The sequence below is a fragment of the Pelodiscus sinensis genome, chromosome 2, assembly GCF_052426305.1.
Source record: "Pelodiscus sinensis isolate ZL-2025 chromosome 2, ASM5242630v1, whole genome shotgun sequence".
Lineage (NCBI taxonomy): Eukaryota > Metazoa > Chordata > Testudines > Trionychidae > Pelodiscus > Pelodiscus sinensis.
This window is the reverse complement of record NC_143053.1, coordinates 168,055,182-168,075,575: the sequence shown is the minus strand read 5'-3', so window position 1 is coordinate 168,075,575 and position 20,394 is coordinate 168,055,182. Positions and strand designations below refer to the sequence as shown.

The 20,394-nt window shown below is 39.6% G+C and overlaps 1 protein-coding gene across 5 annotated transcripts in view; it reads right to left on the bottom strand.

Moving 5' to 3' along the window:
* GLI3 (GLI family zinc finger 3) overlaps positions 1 to 16,349 on the bottom strand; it is a 264,863-nt gene extending 248,514 nt beyond the window's left edge. Inside the window, exons 1-2 of one of the 5 annotated variants that reach the window (XM_014574077.4) lie at positions 15,631 to 15,984; positions 14,304 to 14,398 (exon numbers count right to left, since the gene is read on the bottom strand). Coding sequence is in view for 1 of the 5 variants with exons in the window: in XM_014574078.4 (XP_014429564.3) it covers positions 15,631 to 15,676 (46 nt within the window). In the remaining 4 variants the exon portion in view is untranslated. Of the gene's footprint in view, positions 1 to 14,303; positions 14,399 to 15,630; positions 15,986 to 16,220 lie in introns of those variants that run through there. The other 4 variants (XM_006124084.5, XM_014574078.4, XM_006124082.5 and 1 more) reach the window with 4 other exon arrangements.
* Between the last annotated feature and the right edge of the window lie 4,045 nt (positions 16,350 to 20,394).

Here is a 20,394-nt window from a genome sequence, read left to right as displayed (position 1 = left end):
TCCTAATGGCCGAGTGGGGGCTGAGGGGAGAGAAAAGGACCCTGTTATAGTCCTATGGCTAGGTCTATAACCCTCACTCTTGCACCCCCCATTTCCAGCCTTCTGTACTGCCGCCTCCCACACACACTCCCCAGGGTTCTGCCCTGATTCCTGCAACCCCCCGCACGGCCAGCTCCCTGCCCTGAAGAACCCGGACAACACGGGGTAAGTCTTCTAGTAATCAATATTTAGCACATACGGTGCTTAGACCCAAAGAAGTACCAAGTTGCTAAAAGAACTAAAACAAGGTCCCATGTTACAAAAACAAGTCAGGAAATTAGACTTTTTTTAAAAAAAGGAGTTTTATATGCTTCCTTTATGAGCAGTATGGCAATTATCATAGAAACAGAGTTAGAAGGGGCTGAAGTGGTCTAATTGCCACCAGTATATCACCAAACAGATATTAAAAGAAAATAAATTTGTTATTCTAGGATAGGCCTAAATTAGCTCAACTTTTAGATTTATGTCAGTTATAATATAAGTAAACACCTAACACTACAAAAAATCATAATGTAACCCAGGGGTGGGCAAAAGGCACTCAGCAAGCCAGATCTAGCCTGTCGAGGGCTTTGATCTGGCCAATGCGGCTCATCCAGGCCCCGCCTCTTAGCGCATTGCCTGGGAGCCAGAGCTGTGCAAGCCCTTTCAATTGCTTCTATTTAAAGGGCTCGCGCCTTCCACATACCTGTCAGGCAACGCGTTGCCTGGCAGCCGCAGGGAAGACGTGATCCCTTTAAATAGAAGCAGTCGAAAGGGCTTGCACAGCTCTGGCTCCCAGGCAATGAGCTAGCGGAGCTGGAGCTGTGAGCCATTTTAACTGTTTCTATTTAAAGGCAACCACCCAGCAGGCACAAGTCCTTTAAAGAGAAGCAAACGAAAGGGCTCGCAGTTCTGGCCCCATCCATGCTAGCCTGTTGTCCGGGAGCCAGGAACACGGGAGCCACTTCAACTGCTTCTTTTTAAAGGGCTCGTGCCTTCCCCGTGGCAGGCAGGTAACAGCCCCAAGGAAGGCGCAAGCCCTTTAAATAGAAGCAGTTGAAAGGGCTCGTGTCCCCGGCAACGTGCTAGCAGCAAGACCGGGAACAGTGAGCCCTTGAAATAGCAGGAATTGAAAGGACTTGCAGCTCCTGTCTCCAACTAACATGATGCCTGGGAGCTGCTGGGGTGCCGCAAGCCCTTTCAAACTCCTGCTTTTTAAAGGCTCTGCCCCTTCCATCTGAGGCCCCGCCCCTTCTGGGGCAGCCTGCGATCGCTTCAAAAATTTTTGACGTGGCCCCCAATCAAAAGTTATTGCCCACCCTTATATAGCTGTGACAGGACGCCTGCCCTGCACTGGCCGTTTAAGACCAGGACTCAGGCCCTGAGCCGGGGCGAGAAACAAAGAGGCCAGCTGAAGCTGTTTGGGCTAGGGAGAGCCCAGCTGGCAACTATCTAGGGCAGCACAATTGGCTTGTAGAAGCCAGCTGAAACCATTAGGGCGAGTGTGAGCCCAGCTGGTAGGTGTATATAGAGAAGCACAGTTTGCTTAGAGGGGGAGCCAGTGGAGGGCTGACTGCCGAGGAAGCAGGAGCTCCTTGGAGGGAGACAAGCTGGGGATAGCCAGCAAAGGCTGGAAGTGGGCCAGCCAAGACTCCGCTTGGCTAGGGGCTGGAGACAAAGCCTCTGGTTTGCGGGCCTATCATGAGGCTGACTAGGTAAGCTGAGCCATTGTGACAGATGCCAATGATGAGCAACCCATACAGACTGTAACTTGCCCTGAGAGGGGCTATATGAGGACAGTCAGGGGGCACTGAGGCACAGTGGGGGGCTTGCACCCCTGACAATAGCCTATAAAGACATTTGATTACACTATGTGCTACACCCCATGTTAACTGATTTCTGCAATTTTGACTGATTCAGTAAATAATATAACCCATGCATACAAAGCAAAATTTCTGACCCATATATATGCAGCTCTCTAATAAACCTTTTCCCCGCACTGGATGGGGTATTTTAGTTTAATAAAATAATCCCAAAAAACTCATCATTGTACATCAGGAATCATGAAAGGCCCAGGTACTACGTGAATCATTACTAAGAAAAGTATGTATAATGGCTCAGAGGACAAGGAACTTGTCTGGTATTCAGAAGACACAGATTCTGTTCCCATCTCTACCACTGAGCTGCTGGGCAAGTCATTTCACCTCGCTGTACCACAATTCTCCATGGCTACGTCTACATTGGCCCCTTCTCCGGAAGAGACATGTTAATTTCCAACTTCAGAATAGGGAAATCCGTGGGGGATTTAAATATCCCCCGCGGGATTTAAATAAACATGGCCGCCGCTTTTTTTCCAGCTTGGGGAAAAGCTGGAAAAAAGCGTCTAGACTGGCGCGATCCTCCGGAATAAAGTCCTTTTCCAGAGGATCTCTTATTCCTACTTTGAAGTGATTCCTACTTTGAAGTAGGAATAAGAGATCCTCCGGAAAAGGGCTTTATTCCGGAGGATCGTGCCAGTCTAGACGCTTTTTTCCCGCTTTTCTCCAAGCTGGAAAAAAAGCGGCGGCCATGTTTATTTAAACACCGCGGGGGATATTTAAATCCCCCCGCGGATTTCCCTATTTTGAAGTTGGAAATTAACATGCCTCTTCCGGAGAAGGGGCCAATGAAGATGTAGCCCATCTGTAAAAGTGGGGACAATGACCCACCTTTGTAAAGTGTTTTAAAAACTGTGGCTAAAAGTGCTGTATAAGTGCTAAGCATTCACAGAATGATTTCCTGTGTCACCCTGAGCAGCATTTCAGGTGTGTCAGAATACAGGACTGCATAAGCTAAGGAGTAACACGTAACATGGTAAGCTCCAGTCCAACACCAACAGCATACAAGTCCTTGGTATTAACTGATATTGCATTCCTTTCTCAGGAAGTCTGTGTGTCATTTAGGGGAGGGAGAATGAGAGCATAATTCCTTCAAATCAAGAGTCATGCTATCCCGAAGAAAAAAAAACAAAAACTGTCCAGTAGCACACTGCACAGTGGCTAAAGAAATCCATAGGATTTACAGGCTATTCCCTGAAACTTTCCACTTTCGGGGGGAGAATCTGGTAGGAACTTTTCTCCTGCGTGCTTCTCTGTGGGAGGGCAGTCCAAGGTATGGTAATTAACAAAAGCCTATCATCTTGTCTTGTCCATTCCCCGACCAGAATAAGGGACAACCCTACTATATATACTTCATGTGCTTCGTCCACCTGTATTAAACCAAATTAAATCAGTGAAGACTGAGAAGACTAATCTTCCATAAAGTTTTTCCAAGGGGTTTAGAAAGCTATAACTTTGATAGTCTCCATTATTTTTGCTCTATTTTGACTTTTAAGGGCCAAATCTTCTAGTCAAGCAACATTCCCTTGCTTTAAAGGGTACTACAGAATCTGACCTTTGCTTTCTGATATCTTAGGCCCCTATACACTCTCTCAAGTGGCTAATGCATGTGAAAGGGAACACATTAATTCAAGAGCTCTTCACCACTGTCAAAGCTGTGGAGGCCACACATTCTGTCACAGAACCAAGGAGAGTGAGCCAGCCACAGACAGAGCCAGAAAACGTCACTGAGACCAAGTATGTTCAGTGGTTTCATCCCCCTCAACCATGCAGATCACCAGACAGCTAGATCACCTCTTCACTAGTTTCTAGCTGCTTCCTGTCTAGCTGTCCCAGCAAGGTTAAGATACTAGCTGCATTACCATTAGCCTCTGAGTGCTAATTGTGCTGTTGCCCCAGTAATGAGGTATGGGAAAGGGGAAAGAGAGTGGGAGCCGCAATTAATTCTGCTATATGCAGCAGCATCTTAACACATATTTTCCTGTGGCGTTTCTGCCGCAGAGTGACTCCTGCTCCTTTTTTAGCTCCTTTTTTCACAGCCCGTAGGACAGGTGGGGTTGTTTATATGGAGAGAAGTCTAGAGGCTAGAATCCCACTCTTCCCATCAGATTTTTCTCTGCAGTTTCTCTGCTCCCTTCTCTGTACCATGATATAGCCTTTGCTACAGAGAGGCCCTAGTTAGCAACTTACTATTTTAAAGTGCGCTTATGATCAGAAATTTGTAAAACTTGCAGCTGGCTAATATAAATATCAGCTTGTAGTGCCTGTTCTATATCAAATCTACTTAAGGTTTGTCTACATTAGCACTTGCGTTGGCAAAGCTCTTGTTGGTCAGAGCCAGGATGCAAAATAATATCGCCCTGACCAATGTACGTTTCACCAACAGATGAGCCAGCGTAGACAGCAGGAGATGCTTTCCCACCAACACAGCTGTCATCTCTACATGGGGGGGGGGGGGAATAATTGTGCCAACAGGAGAGGTCTCTCCCATCAGAATAGAGCAGCTACACAGGAAACCTCACAGCAGTGCAGCTGCAGTAGTGCTGTTGTAAAGTCCATTTTGTAGACATAGCCTTAGTTTACATACTGAAGTCTGTTTTTATTATTATCTGCTTGTAGAGGCGATCTCACTACACGTAAACAAATCTATTATATTCTGCCTCTTGAATAATCAACTAGTGTCCTTTCCTTCCAGGCCTCTCCATCTGGTCACCCTCCTTTCAATCCCCCCTCATGCTCTCCCCGTCCCCCACACACCCCCACACACCCCCACCACTGAGGTTAATGAGAGTTCTACAATTATAGGAATTGCAGAATCATACCATCAGTTTTAAACTCTGTTTTGATGCTTTATCAAATGTGGTGATGTACTTGGCAGAAATAACAGCTTAATTCTTATATAAGCAGAGTGAGCCTGCAAGGCTAAATATTAGAAAACTCATGGTTGGACCTACATGGTGACATGGGAGCCATCAGTGGAAAATAAATATAGAACTACAAGGCATAATTTTTACAGACTCACTCATCCGACCACAGTTATACTATGGGCCATAACCTGACTTCAGTAAGAGGTGCAGGGGCACAACACTTTTAGAATCACTGTCCTAAAGCTCAGATCTGATTTTTCTCCCTCTCAGAAACTGTGAATTTACAAGTCTGTTTTTAAAAAAACAAAAAACCACACACACGCAGTCAAAGGTCCAAGACAAAATACATCTTTATTTCCATTGGTAGTTGATCACTAACAAAAAGATTTTTGAAAAAACAGCCAAACTGAAGTTTACACTTTTAAATAAACACACAAACAAACCACACAATATTTTGAGAATATGCAATTCCCCATGCATTTGTGACAGTGACTTTCCTTCTCCCAATCTTGAGACATTAAATACATAGTCTGCAAAAATGAATTCTGCTTTCAAAAACTAGAAAGCTGGTTTCTGATGAGTGTCCTCAATCTGCATGTGCATATCAATGATGACTGCAACAAAGAGAAAACACTATAATGTTATATGGCAAAAGCCTGAACTTTCATAGGTAAACAGAGGGATAAACATTCCTTCTTGAAAGCAAACATTCATGGCTTTTTCCCATTCAACCATGCTTGAACCTTTTGTACTTTTCTGGCAGGCCTGAAGCCCACTGCACAATTAATTCCAGACCCCCTCTTTTAAACCTAATCCTTCTCATACCGGCAGCCTGTCTGCAGGTGTGTCTTCTTTTCAAATCATAAATGGGAACTTTCATCAATTTCATATTAAATTGGAGAGATTACAACAAGCAAATGTCAATTATGAAGAAATTATAGGAAAAATGCCATCACTTTATTTTGAATATAAACAAATGGTAATAACACCTATTTCTTACAATAAACTATACTAATAAAGATGTTCTAATATTACCAATGTGTGTGTATTCACCACAGTATTAAAAAACAATCCTATGACTACTGTGGGAATAAGAGCTCATGGAAATCAAACAGGTTCCCTGAAAGGAGAGGAGAATTTGGATCTTCATAAATATATTTAGTTCCATTTTCTTACAAAAAGAGTTAAATCTTAATTTCTATGGTCTCTCCTCTCTGAATTGCTGGTTTGAAGGGCCGGATCTTGTGATACTTTGCTCAGTGAAGTATCTGTTATTCGTACGATAAGTCTCACCAACATCAATGAGAGTATTTGCCTAAGTAACAGATTGCAGCACCCAGCCCCTAAATTGCATATTGGTTTGCATATTAGTTTTATGTTTCCTCTATACTTTGACCACTTGCTACCTCTCCTTTTTGTTTCTTATTTGATTTGTCTTTTAATGTATTGTCTCTCTTTTAATTCCTTTCCCAGTTTTAGTCAATGCTGCTGTAGATGTATTCAATTCATTAACAAGTGGTTTGTATCCACTGAGAAGAGCAGCCTGAAATAGCTGTGTCACAGCATTCATCATCATTACATCAGCAGTAGGGAAGTTTATACTGATTGCTATCAGCATCCACAGTGCCCCAATCAGTTGCAAGCAAACACAGCATCTTTAGTTTTTCAGAAATTACTCTGGGTATTTGGGGGTGTGCGTGTGTAGCACTTTGATACACCCTACTGGAAGCAGTCTTTGGGGATATAATCCATCTCAAACAGCAAAACTGTGTGAAAGTGAAAAACACAAGGGGAGGCACGAAGAACAATCAGGAAATTACATAGTCTCTCTCTCAAGCATAAAGGACTCTTTATCAATTTTATCAGAACTGGTCTCACTTTCTTGGGAATATTCAAGAATAAGAAAATTCTGTTTTATTCAGCTGCATCCAAATGCAAAATTGACATGAGAATTTTATACTGTTAAGTGAGAGCTTGATTTATACTAGCTTGAGTTAGGTATATTTAACTTCCCTAGCACTCTTAAATGTTAGCACTGCTTTGCACCAAACATGAACGGAAAGTCACACTCACACAGGTATGCTTGATAATTCCTCACCCCCCAAAAAAGTTTCATGTATTTTATCAAACATCCTCCAACTGTAAGATTAAGCTTTGGTATACTTCACCTTCCATATAGGTGCATTAATTAATTCATATACTATGAACTTCCAAAAAAGTGTAAAAGATATAAAATGATCTAAGGCTACAATTTCCATGAGCAATCTTTGCCAAATTCTGATCTGATTTATTCTCTGTGCAACCTCACTGGTCAATCTAAGGCTATATTCAGCATAAAATGGGACAAAGTTTAGACACGTTCATTCCCATTAATTACAGAAATATAATATAGTGCCGGTGATATGTAAATAAATAAATACCCTTCACAACTCTTCATTTTCTCTAATTTTCATGCATGCTCTAAAAATGTCTCCCTTGGAATTCCATAGTTCTTATAAAGCTGTGCTGAATTTTAAAAAATGTAAAAATAATGCTAGAATCCAATAGGAAAGTTTTGCTGTTTGAATCTGAATAGTAATAATAACAATAATAATACAGCAACACGGTGATGACTGTAAGAGTACAACCTTTCAGAATTCATGCATCTGCTGTTCCTTCCTATGTATTACTTCCCTTTGATTGCCACCCCCCTTCTTCCATGTACAACTGAAGATTTAAAAACAACTCAACGGAAAGCCTGATTAATGATGATCTGATCTGTTCCTGATAGACTAAATAGCTAGTGGCAACAATAATACAGGATCACAAACACAAAGGCAATCAGCTAGGCAAAGCAGCACTATTATCAGCCCCATGATTGGACCCTAAGTGAGAAATTATTCTATGGAACACACTGAACTATTGAACAAGTGTAACTGAGGCTTTCCTCTAGAGGATTAGACATATTTACTCCTCTCAGGAAATGTATTTTATATATATGTCAAGCATCACACACATATGCTGATATGTAAACAATTACTGCAAGTGTGTGAAAATTTTAAAACATAAATCTTATAGAATCAAACAAGTTAACAGCAACACTTTATACTGAAGAAACACAGGACTTGGTTTTTCTCTGTTCGATTTCACTTATAAGTACAATATAAGTATGTTTGTTCTTAGTATTTAGGAAGCTGTTAGGAAAAATTCCTATTAAATATTTATTGTATTATTACAGCAGATTAAACATGCTGTCTAAATAAAATAGCTTTCCACCATGGGTAAAAAGACTAATTTAAGACCTCATTCTTGGTTTTTTAACCAGGCAGAACTCTACTGAGTGGGAACGTTGCCTAAGTAAGGACAGCAAGATGTGATTCTAACTGTCCGCTGTCTAACTAACAGCCTTGTCTTCTGGCCCTTATTCACATAAAGCCCTAGCACTAAATTAAATGAGAACTCACATGAGCCAGGAATACAGAATCAGAGTATGCCAGTTTTAAACAATACAGGGCAAGATGCACTTTTGGGGTATATATTCATAAGGTATTCACTAGCCAGTTGTCTTAAAGTTATGTAACTAATTTTATAAAAAGAAAAGCAGCTGTATGAATTCCATGTTTAAATACAGTAATTGATTTATATAGGCTTTTGATTCCTCTTTTTGCCCTTGTTATAACATCTGGCCTACTTATATAAAATCCAGGATAGATAGAACAGAAGCACTATTTATTTTTTTAATTGAATATGAAGCCATATATGTTATTTCTAAACAAACACAGAAATAAATTCCTTTCTCCCTCCCCCCCAAAGTCTCAACTTTAGTAAATGATTTTTACAAGGTGACATACTAACTATTAACAACACAGAACTGTTTCTTTAAAACTGTGATACTGCCTGAAGGTACAAAATCTATGCTGTTGCCTAATATTTTATAATCTTATGCCCTTATGTTTAAAACCCCTAAACAGAAAGAAAAAAAACTTAAGGCAAAGAATTAACATAAAAAAAATCTCAGATTTTGGTGTTTATATCAGTAGGTTTCATTAAAAAAATTGTATATATTTTAAAATTCTGTTCTAAGTCTATGCATAGTTTTTGCTTCTGTCCTTTATGAAGCAAAGTAATATATCTAAAACAATAAGAAAAACTTAAATATTTGCAATGTAATTCCCTTCTGTAAAACGGGGCTTCTATAAAATGTGGTCTCAACCATTCATAATGTGTACTTGAAAGGATGAGAATATGTCACAGAGAAAAACAATCAGCAACTCTTGCTGTGTTGATAACAAGCCCTATGACTTCCTCTGCTGATACTGTTATTAGCACTGCAAACACTTGTGGTGAGGATATGGTGTGTCCTTTCCCTCTTTTCTTGCCCTTTCTCCAGAACAGGATGGTACAACAAATTACAAACACCTGTAATGGATGTGCTTTGTGTCATGGTTTATTTAGTTCCTCAAACAAAAGGTTACTTCAACTACAACTGCCAGAGAAAAAATGTAGAGATATTCTTATGAGAGCACTAGCGCTTACACATGAATTCCAGTAGCATGATCATTTTCTTCAGACTTATTGTTTTAGATCATCAATCCCAATAAATGAAGTTTCCTTAGAATCCAAACTAGATCTATTAATCAATGTCAATCTATGCAGCAACGAAGCTCAATGAAGAATATATTTAACATACATCAGTCCAGATGACACATACATAATACAACTATTGCTTATGATGCATCTTCTGTTTCCAAACTGAGGATATAAAAACCACACAAGAAAAGTCCATATGCCATATTTTACAATCGACATTTTTAAACAAGATCAAAGAACCCAAGCAAAATGATTTTGGAACTCCAATATTCTGATCACCAACTTCCAAGTCCTACATTGTGTTTATCTACTCAACGTACAATAATGTTAAGGGTGACTTGATCCATAAAGAAGGATTTCACAGTCTTACCTAATACAGATGTTTTAACCTTACCAGTAAAGAGCTAGGAAGGCTACAGGAATCGAAGAAGAATTTAAAGTGTAAAATGTACTTTATAAAACTTTATCTTCAGCTTTTAAACTTTATTTTTTATTTTACACCTGTTTCATTGTAGTAGTAAAACAGCATCAAGATTCCTTGCAGCTTCTGCAACCTCACAGAATTGCAACAGGACAGCTTTACATTGCTGCAATATAAATTATTTCCACTTAGGCTATACACACAATATAATCACAGAATTCTACTGCTGTTTTATTTTCCAAGAAAAACCATTCATAGCAATTCATCAGTCAGAGTGCCAAACCAAACCACACCAAGCCACATATTCTACTAGTGAAGATCTTTAGTGCTAGAATTTCATTTTAATATACCCAGCTCAGAACAGCAGACATCGTACTGAATTGATATTGGCTTAAATCTATATTTCTGACTATTCGGTTTCAGGCATTCAAGCATCTTATTTAACAAAAGTTTCATTTTGTAGACAACTGAACAAGGTATTTTTACATAGAGTTGATTTTCCTTATATTAGCAGATTTGCACAGAAGAGGAAAAATGGAATAGAAAACATAGTTCTAGACCAAAAGCATCCAAAAAATATACTTTGTTCTAATTCATCACAAGGCTAATTTGATCCTTCAGTCCTAATCCACATAACAGGTATGCAAGCTAAAAAAAGATATAAATATTTTGGACTCAGTTAAGGGGATAAGAGTGTAACCAATCAATGTTAACTAAAACAAAATAATTAAAACTATAGTGGAAATTTCAAATACTTTAATAATTAAAATCTGATAGTGTTCTGAACATAATCAGTTTTGATTGAGTACTCAGTGTGTAGTCAAGAAAAACAAGGTGTACTCTATCCCAATTAATTAGTTTCTTTTAAAAGTATAAACAAACTATTAGGCAACAGTACAATCAATTGATTAGGTTTTAGATTTTTTTTTTAAAGAGACACACCAGCTTTTCAAATCAAAGCCAATGTAGTGTACTTTAAGTTTAATGCAGGTACAATTTATATGTACACTGCATGCCACAACAAAACCACAGTATGATGCCAACACAGTCTTTAAGAAAGTTTCCCCTAAATCTCTGCAGAAAAACAGCCTTCAAAGAAAGCAGGGATTAGAGTGAGCTAGAAGGTAGGGAGGGGACTTACCTCAAACCTAGTCAAGCGGAAATCAGAGCAGTAATTCTACAAATCGGCAGAGTACACTTTTAGAGCTATAATGGTGTGAAGAAGTGCTGGGCAGCATTGCCTGAAGGCAGCACTAATACACTGATGACTAATGACTGGGCCTCGCAGACAATGAATTTGGGGGTTGAAAACCAACAGAAACCATGCAGTACCTTGACAAATGGGCTTTCACAATTTCATTCACTGAATAACCTTTAAGCACAAAATTGGCTCAAGTTCTCTTGGGAATAACATGACACATGTTGTTGGACAATGATATAAGTATTTTCCTGTTTAATTAAGACTATTCCACCAAATACATAAACATCATTACAGTGAATGAAATATAAGTGTTAACTATTTACCAGACTGAGGAGGAGTTAGGACACCAAATTTAAAGTACTTTCCTGAGGACCAGCAGTCCTCAATATCAAACTGCATAAATGTCTGCAATTCACCATCTGCAGGAAATACTTACTTTTTGTTAAGATTTTGCTGGGAAGGTGAACAAACACACCTTAAAGTGATGCATTATAACAGCCTATCAATCAATCAGTAACAAGATGCTCAGAAAATGATGTAGTAAAAGATACACTTCAAATTACAACTGAAAAAGTTTAATTTTAAAGACACTACTCAAAGTCAAGCCATCATAAAACAAATCAAACTCCATGTGCACTTTGCAGCCTCCTATAATCATAAACACATTAAAACAACAGTATTATTCTTTAAAGGGGCTTTTTTTCCCAGTGTAACTTGACTTCCAATCTGAAAACAACAATTTGGGCTATTTTTACAGACAGAATGAAATATCTAAAGTGTCCCTAAATTAACAAGTACCACTTACTCCAGACAGCATTGCCTTTAGCAGCTCCTAAAAACTTCAGAAAAGGATCTTTAAACAGGAAGCTTAGTGAGCTCATAAAACTGTTGTTGGAGCCAGGAACACATAGCATATTTAATCTGCAAACTGTGAGAGTCTACAATGATTTCAGCAAGATCTGAGGCATGCCCTCAAGGTTTGCTGGGATCTGGGATTAGGGAGTTGATAAGAACCTCTACTGCCCATGGACATGTTTTTCTTCTACAGTTAAACACAAATGCATAGAGACGTTTGACTGCTGCTTGGCGTTACTGCTCAAGTTATATAAAAGCTTTGCAGCTCCTTTTGCTGTCAATATATCAAAGTAAAAAAAAATCATCAAAGTGTGAAATTTCATTTAAAGTCTGTGCCAGTCTACAACTCTATTTCACAGACCTATCAAATAAAAGTAAAGATGAAAAATAAACTGAAAGTACATGAAAAGTTTTCAGCAGCCATGCCCTATTTTTGTTTATTCTGTCTCATTTTATTTGATTTTAAATTATAACAAATCAATGCGCATATAAAAATGACAAAGTCTAAGGAAGCATAGGTGGGGGACGTCTATAAAATCTGTGGTTGAAAGGCAACTTTAAGTCCTTATTATAGTTGAACCTTTTGTTGAATAAAAAGCTTCCTCTATAGCCACTTTAGCATTTTAATTACCTTGCTGCAAGTTGGCAGAAAATTTCTTGACTCTTCCAAAACAATCAGAATGACTACAGAATATGAGTGCTAGCAAAACTAAAGCCTTCTTCAAAGTATTCTCTAGCTAGGGATTTATAACAATTGCATAAAGAAGAAAAGTCTGACTTTTAAGATAATCTACTATAGTCTAAACGTATTAACATTCCATTACTAAGGTTTTCCTAAGGATTTCATGACTCATTGATTCACTTTTCCTTTAAGTCTGTTTTTTCTTAGTACATTACAGTCTCCATATAGTTAAGTGCATGCAGTCTTGATCATTAAACTGCTTCCTTTCATAATTCCCTCCTCTTTCTTCCCCCCAATGGATCTTGCTTTAATAAGCATCCAATACCTTATTTATTGGGCAAAGATGACTAACTTTTCGAGACTGCTTTGCATCTGTACCGATTTCACTTCTTACTTGAATTCAGAGCCAGGATCAAAACAGCAGCTGGGTGCTAGCGAAATAGTTTTACCAAAAATAAAAAAGAAAGTGCAATTCAAACTTTCCAAGGTGTAGCATACAATGGATGACTGAACAGCATTTTTATTAAGTAATTTACAAAAGGAAATAAATTCTATAATCATTTTAATGGAGGGTCCAATTATTTAAATTTACCTACCCACTAATCCAAAATAAAAATTATGAAATTAAACATGGAATATTTATAAAACAGCTACAAAATATCTCATTTTAATTTAAAAATAAACCTTCAGATATGAACTTTGCATGAACCTTTAAATGTTGTGTTGGCACAAAACAGGAGTCAACTCATTAAAGGAAAATACAGATAATTGTTTTGTGCTACTTGGACAGCAAAATGTTTTGGAAAACAGCATGCCATACTGCAAGCGATGTTCAAGAAATGCACAGTTTTATTTCCTTTACTGCTTTTTTTTAAAGAACAGTATGTACTAAAACAGTGCCTTTTCCTCACACATTAGATTTCTCAACCACATGATCTTTAGTGTAAAAGAAATGATATTTCAATTAAAAGTAGCCTTGTCAAACAAATAATGTTATTTAATGTTTGCTTTAAATTTGAATGTAGTCTAACCAACTAAATGTATTTATGTACTAGCTTGTTAAGCCTTACATTTCACTCCATAAACCAATTATGAGGCTACATCATTCAGTTTACATTGTTAAATTCATTCACCATTACTTTTAATATAATCCCTCAACAGAAATCCTGTGATATATTTTAATGAACTATTTTTTTTCATTTTTATGTTACCCATCTTTGAAAACATAGCATTTTTCTTCCTTCAAAATAATCTTGACATATGTAATTAAGAAACTGTCAGCTCATTATTAATTTTTAATAAAGGACCTAAATGAAATAATTATAGGAATCAATCAGAGAGGTACCTTTCAAAATTACAAAGCAATTGCACAAATATTCAAAATATGTTAAGGCCCGTTCGTTCCTGTGGATTTCTGTCCATAATCTCCCAAAATACTGAACCATAAAGAGTTGTATAACACAAAGAACTGTAATGGTTTCTAAGTATTAAAGAGACTTAAATTGTTCCCATATAGATACATATATATCAGGCATATAGACACAGACAGTGAGAGACTCTGGCGCCGTCTTAAAAAGGTTTGTTAATTTAATTAGCCACATATTTCAAAGGCTTTGAACCATATTTATATTTGAGTTCTTCTGTGATCCAACATAAATGAAGTTAAATAAGCATGATGAAACTTCAAAATAAAAAAAATACCCTTTATTAACCCTGGAAAATAAAGTGTGGCGCATGGCATGCATTACTAGCTAGCACTCCCCTGCTTAATGAGAGTTTAAACATTATATACCAAGTGGACAACCATCCATACCTTTGACTAAAAAGGCGCTTTTACTTTGAGATCCATACAGTCCATCATGTCAAACAGAAGTGGCAGCTGGAAAATGTGGAACAGCTGGCAAAGAGCTGAGAGAAAATGTTTTACATAAATATATCTACATATAAACTGGCAGAAGGCCACAAACACTGGACCCAAAGGACCAGCTCAAAACTATACACCAGAGGGTTAAAAAATGGAGGGGCAGTGGAGGGGATTTCCTTTCACCTTTTCTTTTCACGTGGTGCCTGGACTTGGAAGCTGCACATTTGTGTGTGTGTGTGTGTGTGTGTGTGTGTGTGTGTTTATATCAGCTGGGTTGGAAGAAGAGCAACTGTGTAAACAACCTAAGTTTACAGGCTAATTAAAACAACAGCGTATCCACTTTCCTAAAGCTTTAAAGTTATTTGCTATAAGAACACGCAGAAGTTCTAGTACGGACCAAATCCTATATGTGTTTTCTTCCTCTTCTCCATACCCCCTCCCCTCCAAAAAAGCCGAGACAGTAACTGTCGGGAGCGATTCATACTCAACCCTTCCCCCGTAATATTTTTCTTCATACATAGCAGGGAAGGGGGGGGGGGTCGGAAAGAGGAAGAGAGGGAGGGGGAGTTGTAGAGGGTGTACAGAGCTCAGCAGTTTGGTATATGCAGCTTCCCAAGTTACCCAAGTTCCAAAGGCAGCAGTCACAACAAAATCACACAGAAAGGGCATAACTTTCACTCTGCCTCCGTTATGAATGAACGGGGCGCCTCATCCTACCTCCAAACCTTCCCCTGAAACGCCACCAGGTTAATCAAAACATAATAGAAAACGAACCGCCTTTTTCTCTCCCCAAAACTAACACTTAAAGTGTTCCCTCTCCCCCCAGCGAATCCTTGCACTTCTCCAGACAGGACGGGGTGTTTGCTACAGCAACAAAGTTGCAGCCAAAGAAACTGGCACGCAAAATAACAAGCAGCTTCTTTTGGGAAGAAAGCAGCTGCTGCATGCAAATCTGCAGTTCAACGGTGGGACAGTAAGCCTCAAAATCCTTTCGGAGTGCAGTAGGGCACAGAGAGAGAGGGGCCGGGGAGAGAGTACTTGCATATTGTTGCATACTTTTTTTTGTTTTGCTTAAAGTTAAGGACAGTTTGACAGCCATTTTTGGGGGTAGATCTCAGATCGCCTCCCTCTCCCCTCCCGTCCGAGTTAAAAAGAGAGCGCGCGAATGAGCTCGGAAATGAAAATACAGTGCCCCCCAACCCTCTGGCTTCTCGGCACACACTGCGCACAGCCCCGTAAACAAAGAAGAACTTCTTGCAAAACTCAGTCCACATACCTGCTGCGGCTGCCGCTGCTTCTGCCAAGCCCCCCAAACTTCCCATAGGCAAGGTTGGGTTGCTGGAGCTCCCCGCACCGTGCCTGCAAGAGGGGATCTCTCTCTTTCTCTCTCCTCTGGCAAAGCTTAACAGGACCGACCCCAAAGGATGAAAGCGGGCATTTTGCTTCTGGGATTTTTTTTTTGCGGGGGGGGGGGAGGGAAGCGGCTTGGGAGAGAAGAGGCCGGGCTGCGTGTGTGTGTTTGTATTGGTGCTTGTTTTATTCCTGCCCTCCTCCCTGCAGGAGAGAGACCGAGCGAAGCCCGCTCCGTTTGTGTGCGCGCGGATCCGACATCAGTTTCAGTGATCTTGTAATCTGATCCCTTCTGACTCACTCGCCCGGACTGACATTTCTGATTTGGTTCAACAAAGGCGCGGGGAAGAGGCGGGGGAGAGAATCTACCAGGCTGGAGCAAAAACTTGCATCGGAAGTCCTCTCCATCCCCCCTCCCCCCCCCCCAAAAAAAAACCCCATGTCAATCGCACCGCAGCTTTTCTTTTTAAGTCCACCCAAGGAGGGCCATAAAAACACCCCTGCTCCGATACTCACGTGTTGGAAAAGTTGTCCCTTCTGCCTTCCTCTCTGCCTCGCTCCTTTCCTCCTCCTCCTCCTTCGAGTCCAAGTTTTACAGATGTTGCTGGACTCTTCTCCACCACCAACCCCGCCTCCCCCCTCTCCCTTTCAATTCTCCACTCTGCACCAGAGGAAGGGGAATGACCTTCGGGGGAAAGAGGCAACTTTGGGGCTCCCCCACCACCCCCTGCCGGGCGGGTCGGGGACACTCAACTTTTTGGCGCGGGGAAAAGGGTCTCCCCCCCCCCTTTGGATTTGCCTGCTGGAAGGGCTACAAACGCGAGGGTCACCCGCTCCCCTCCGCCTGGCCACTGGGGAACGTGGGATTCCTTCGCGGAGGAGACCGGAGCGACCGAAGTCAGCAGGGGGCATGTGGGGCGGGTGTGCTGATCAGTGCTGGGTGAATGAGAAGCCGGGAGCAGCACAAACACGCGCTCTCAATCTTATGTCCCCTCTTCTCCTCCCTCCTTTTACTTTAGCCTCCCCCCCCCCCCCCCAAAAAAAACCTTCGGCTTCAGCTCAGACACCAGGAGGCCACACCCATAGCTGGGAGGGAAGGGGAGAATCTGGTTTGGTGCCTTCACTCAGCCACTTCCCCCTTCCTTCACTCTGGCATCAGGTTCTCTCTCTTTTTCATCTTCCTCTCTACCTTCTGTTACGCTGTCTGCTTCCCTTCCCACCCTTCAGTCTGTGCACAGCTCTCAGTCCGGGTCAGAAAGGCTCACTTTTGTTTGCCTTTCCTATTCTTTTTTATCTGGCCCTCACATTTTACCCTCTCTTTCCCACTGTCTTCACACCTTCTCAGAGCATTCAAAACTCATGGGTTAACCTCCACAAGAGAATTAAGGGTTTAAAAAACAACAACAAATTTGAGGCGTTCTCTGTATTTACTTTTTGGCATTTGGGCCTTCAGGATTCACATTCACAGGCTTAGCTCTGCTCTCACATAGCCTGGAAACTTTTTCAATTGAAATTGAGAGTCTCCAGAAATCACATGACTCTGGCACCTGGAGCTGCAAGAAAAAATATCAAAGCTCATAAGAATTGGAAATACTATTATACTGCCTCCTTCTCCTGTATTGGTCCTCTTCTCCCTGTAAAAACCCGCTTTTGCACTTTTTGTCCCACTTTTCATTAGTTTTTCTCCCCAGACTAGGACTACATGTATACATCATGATGTATACCAAATGATATAGTCCAATACTTAGCCTTTCATATGCTCCTTTTGCCATAATCTGATTACCAACTGATTCAACAGATTCACTCTTGATTAGATCTTGATTCAGCAAGATGCTTAAGGACAGACGAGTCTCACTGAAGTCAGTGTTAAAGCTAGGCATATGCTTAAGTGCTAAGAATGCCAAGCCAATAAAAACCTCAATTAATCATTCAATTAAAAATTAATCACGATTAACTGTGTAGTTAAAATTTAATCACGATTAATTGTGCACTTAATCATGCTCTTAAACAATAATAGAATACCATTCATATAGAATGTTTGGATGTCTTTCATGTTTTTAAATACATTGATGTGAATTATAACACTATACAAAGTGTATGGTGATGACTTTATATTATTATAAATCTTTGCACTGTAAATATAAAAGAAATAGTATTTTTCAGTATATTTAATACAAGCACTCTCTTTATTATGAAAGTTGAAGTTACAAATGTAGAATTATATACAAAAATAATCTGCATTCAAAAATAAAACAATGTTAATATATAGCACCTACAAGTGCACTCAGTCCTACTTCTTATTCAGCCAATTGCTCAGACAAATTTGTTTAAATTTGGAAAAAGATAATGCAGTCTGCTTTTTGTTTACAATATCACCTGAAAGTGAGAACAGGCATTCACATGCCCTTACGTTTCTAGTAGTTATGACTTCTTTGTTGTGATGTGGGAGAAATTCAGTTGCCACATGACACTATAATGGTAATAATGTGACATATGACAGGTAAGAAATGCTGCTAGAAGCCTATTTTAATCACTCTTTTTTTTTTTTACACACTTTAGAATTTTTTATATTTTAAAATTGAACAAAGTCAAATTAAGCTCTAGTAAATTAAAATTAATTAAGAGTCTTTGCAGATTCTACATGTGTCTTTTAACAATCCATGTCATTTTTGATGGTTTTATAATCACATTTTCCTGTAAATAATGTTTTTCTCTCCCCTGTTTCTACATGAAATATCCTCAGAAGCCAAAGGGGAAACTGATTAACTATCCACAAAGTACTATCAAACAAAGAGAAACTAATGAGAAAAATGTGCTTTATCTAATCTCAGGCCTAGTAATCTGAGATGTTAGTTGTAACAATAGCCAGTAAAAATATTGAGACAAATATATTTTAAATTGAGGGTGTGCAGTGCTTAATATCTAATTAAAAAGGTGTTGGGGCTCAAGCAAATAGGTTCAGGGGCTCCAAAAGGTTTTGTTTTGTTTTTGTTATTTTAATTCATAACTGATGCAACAAATCCAGTGGTGCCAGGTTCTGAACTGCCAAGCCTAGCGGTGCACAGGCAATCTCTGGCACACATTAAGCAATGAGGGTGTCTTTTTAAATCACAGCTCCTCTTGAAAACAATAGTTGACTTCTGAACTAGTTGGACTCATCTTTACTGTAAATCTGAACAATTTCTTATGCCACAAAATAATATTTCATCTTTTACTATGCTCACCCACACTGAGTATTTTCAAAGCATCTCTCAGCTTCCCCAAACCCTTGCTCCCTCAAATCACAAGTGCTCTCTCATTAAGACAACTAAGAAATTAAAAAACTTAAAAGGAATCTGAGTGTTTTGACTTCTGCTTATGAAAAAAGAGACTTCTGATACATCTCCGAGACTTGAAAATATTGAAGGAAGAGGAGTAACAAAGAAACAACCAGGCTTTCTGCCTTTGCCTCTTTGAATAGGTCACACTGAGCAAAAAAAGGGGAAAAAATGAAGGCGAGGGGGTGACATTTGCTATTTGAAATGTATTGTAAATGTTTCAACACCTTGACAATGAAATACCTAACAGAAGCTTAGGACATCCAAGGCCCTTCAGCTAAACAAAATGAAAATGGGCAGATTTGTTTAAGGAGGTTCCTTCTTGAAGATTTTTCACTTTTGTTTTAGAGAATTCATACTTTAAAGAAGTAGTGGCAAGATAAAAATATTATATTAATAAGAAATCATTACTAAGGGGTTGCATTACCCTATTGATAAAACCTGCACTGAGAAATTCATCCATATGATTCCTTCAGGAGCAAGTGTTGCCTCATGCAGATTAGGTCAGTGGGTCAATGTTAACTTCCATCTCTGTGCCATCAGTGCCAACCACTTCTTGGTAATAAGGCGCCATTAGAACTCAGGGCTGCCACCAAGTATCTAGTTTTGTGAAAAACTCAAACATTCAGTAGTGCATCAAAAGCTGCCTTCCTTCTTGCTGCTCCCCCTGTTGGATCAAGGCAGGACATAGAAGCCAAGAGAAGCAAGGCACTATGGCAGCAAAGGCTGAAGATGAGAGTCCCAGTTGTAACCTCAGGCTCTTTTACACCCACACATTTTGCTGCACCAGAATCCTCTTCCCACCCTCTCCCCATTCCAAACCCTGAATATACCCATCTCCCAGGGACCCTCTAACTTTCAGAAGTGCCTCACCTGCCATCCAAGTGTTCCAAGTAACTGTTAACCATTCAAGAGTTCCCAGCACCTCTCTCCTTTTCATCAAGCACCTGCTCCCTAGCAATTCCAACACTACGTTAGCAGTTAGCAATGGAAGTTCAAAAATCAGAAGGCAGACCAAAAAACAATTTTTTAATGTCACGATTTCTGAACCATTCTGATTTTCTGACTCATGATTTTTTAACTTTTGGGGGTAGACAATAAAGTATTGCTCACTCTTTTAGTGCGGGTTGCATGATATTTGATGCTTTTCTAAAAGACCCAGCTCTTGAAATTCTGTGATTAGATGAGAATCTCAGCTTTCATTTAAATAAAAATACATTTCTCACATTCATATTTCTAGGTCAAAGCTTGAAAGTGTGGTCTAAGCTCACCCTAAAAGCTCAAAAAGCAGTAAACATATAAAAAGAACTCCAAACATTATTTGTTTTGTCTCATACTTTTAAACTAGTCTTGTGACTGGGGAGAGAGGGTTA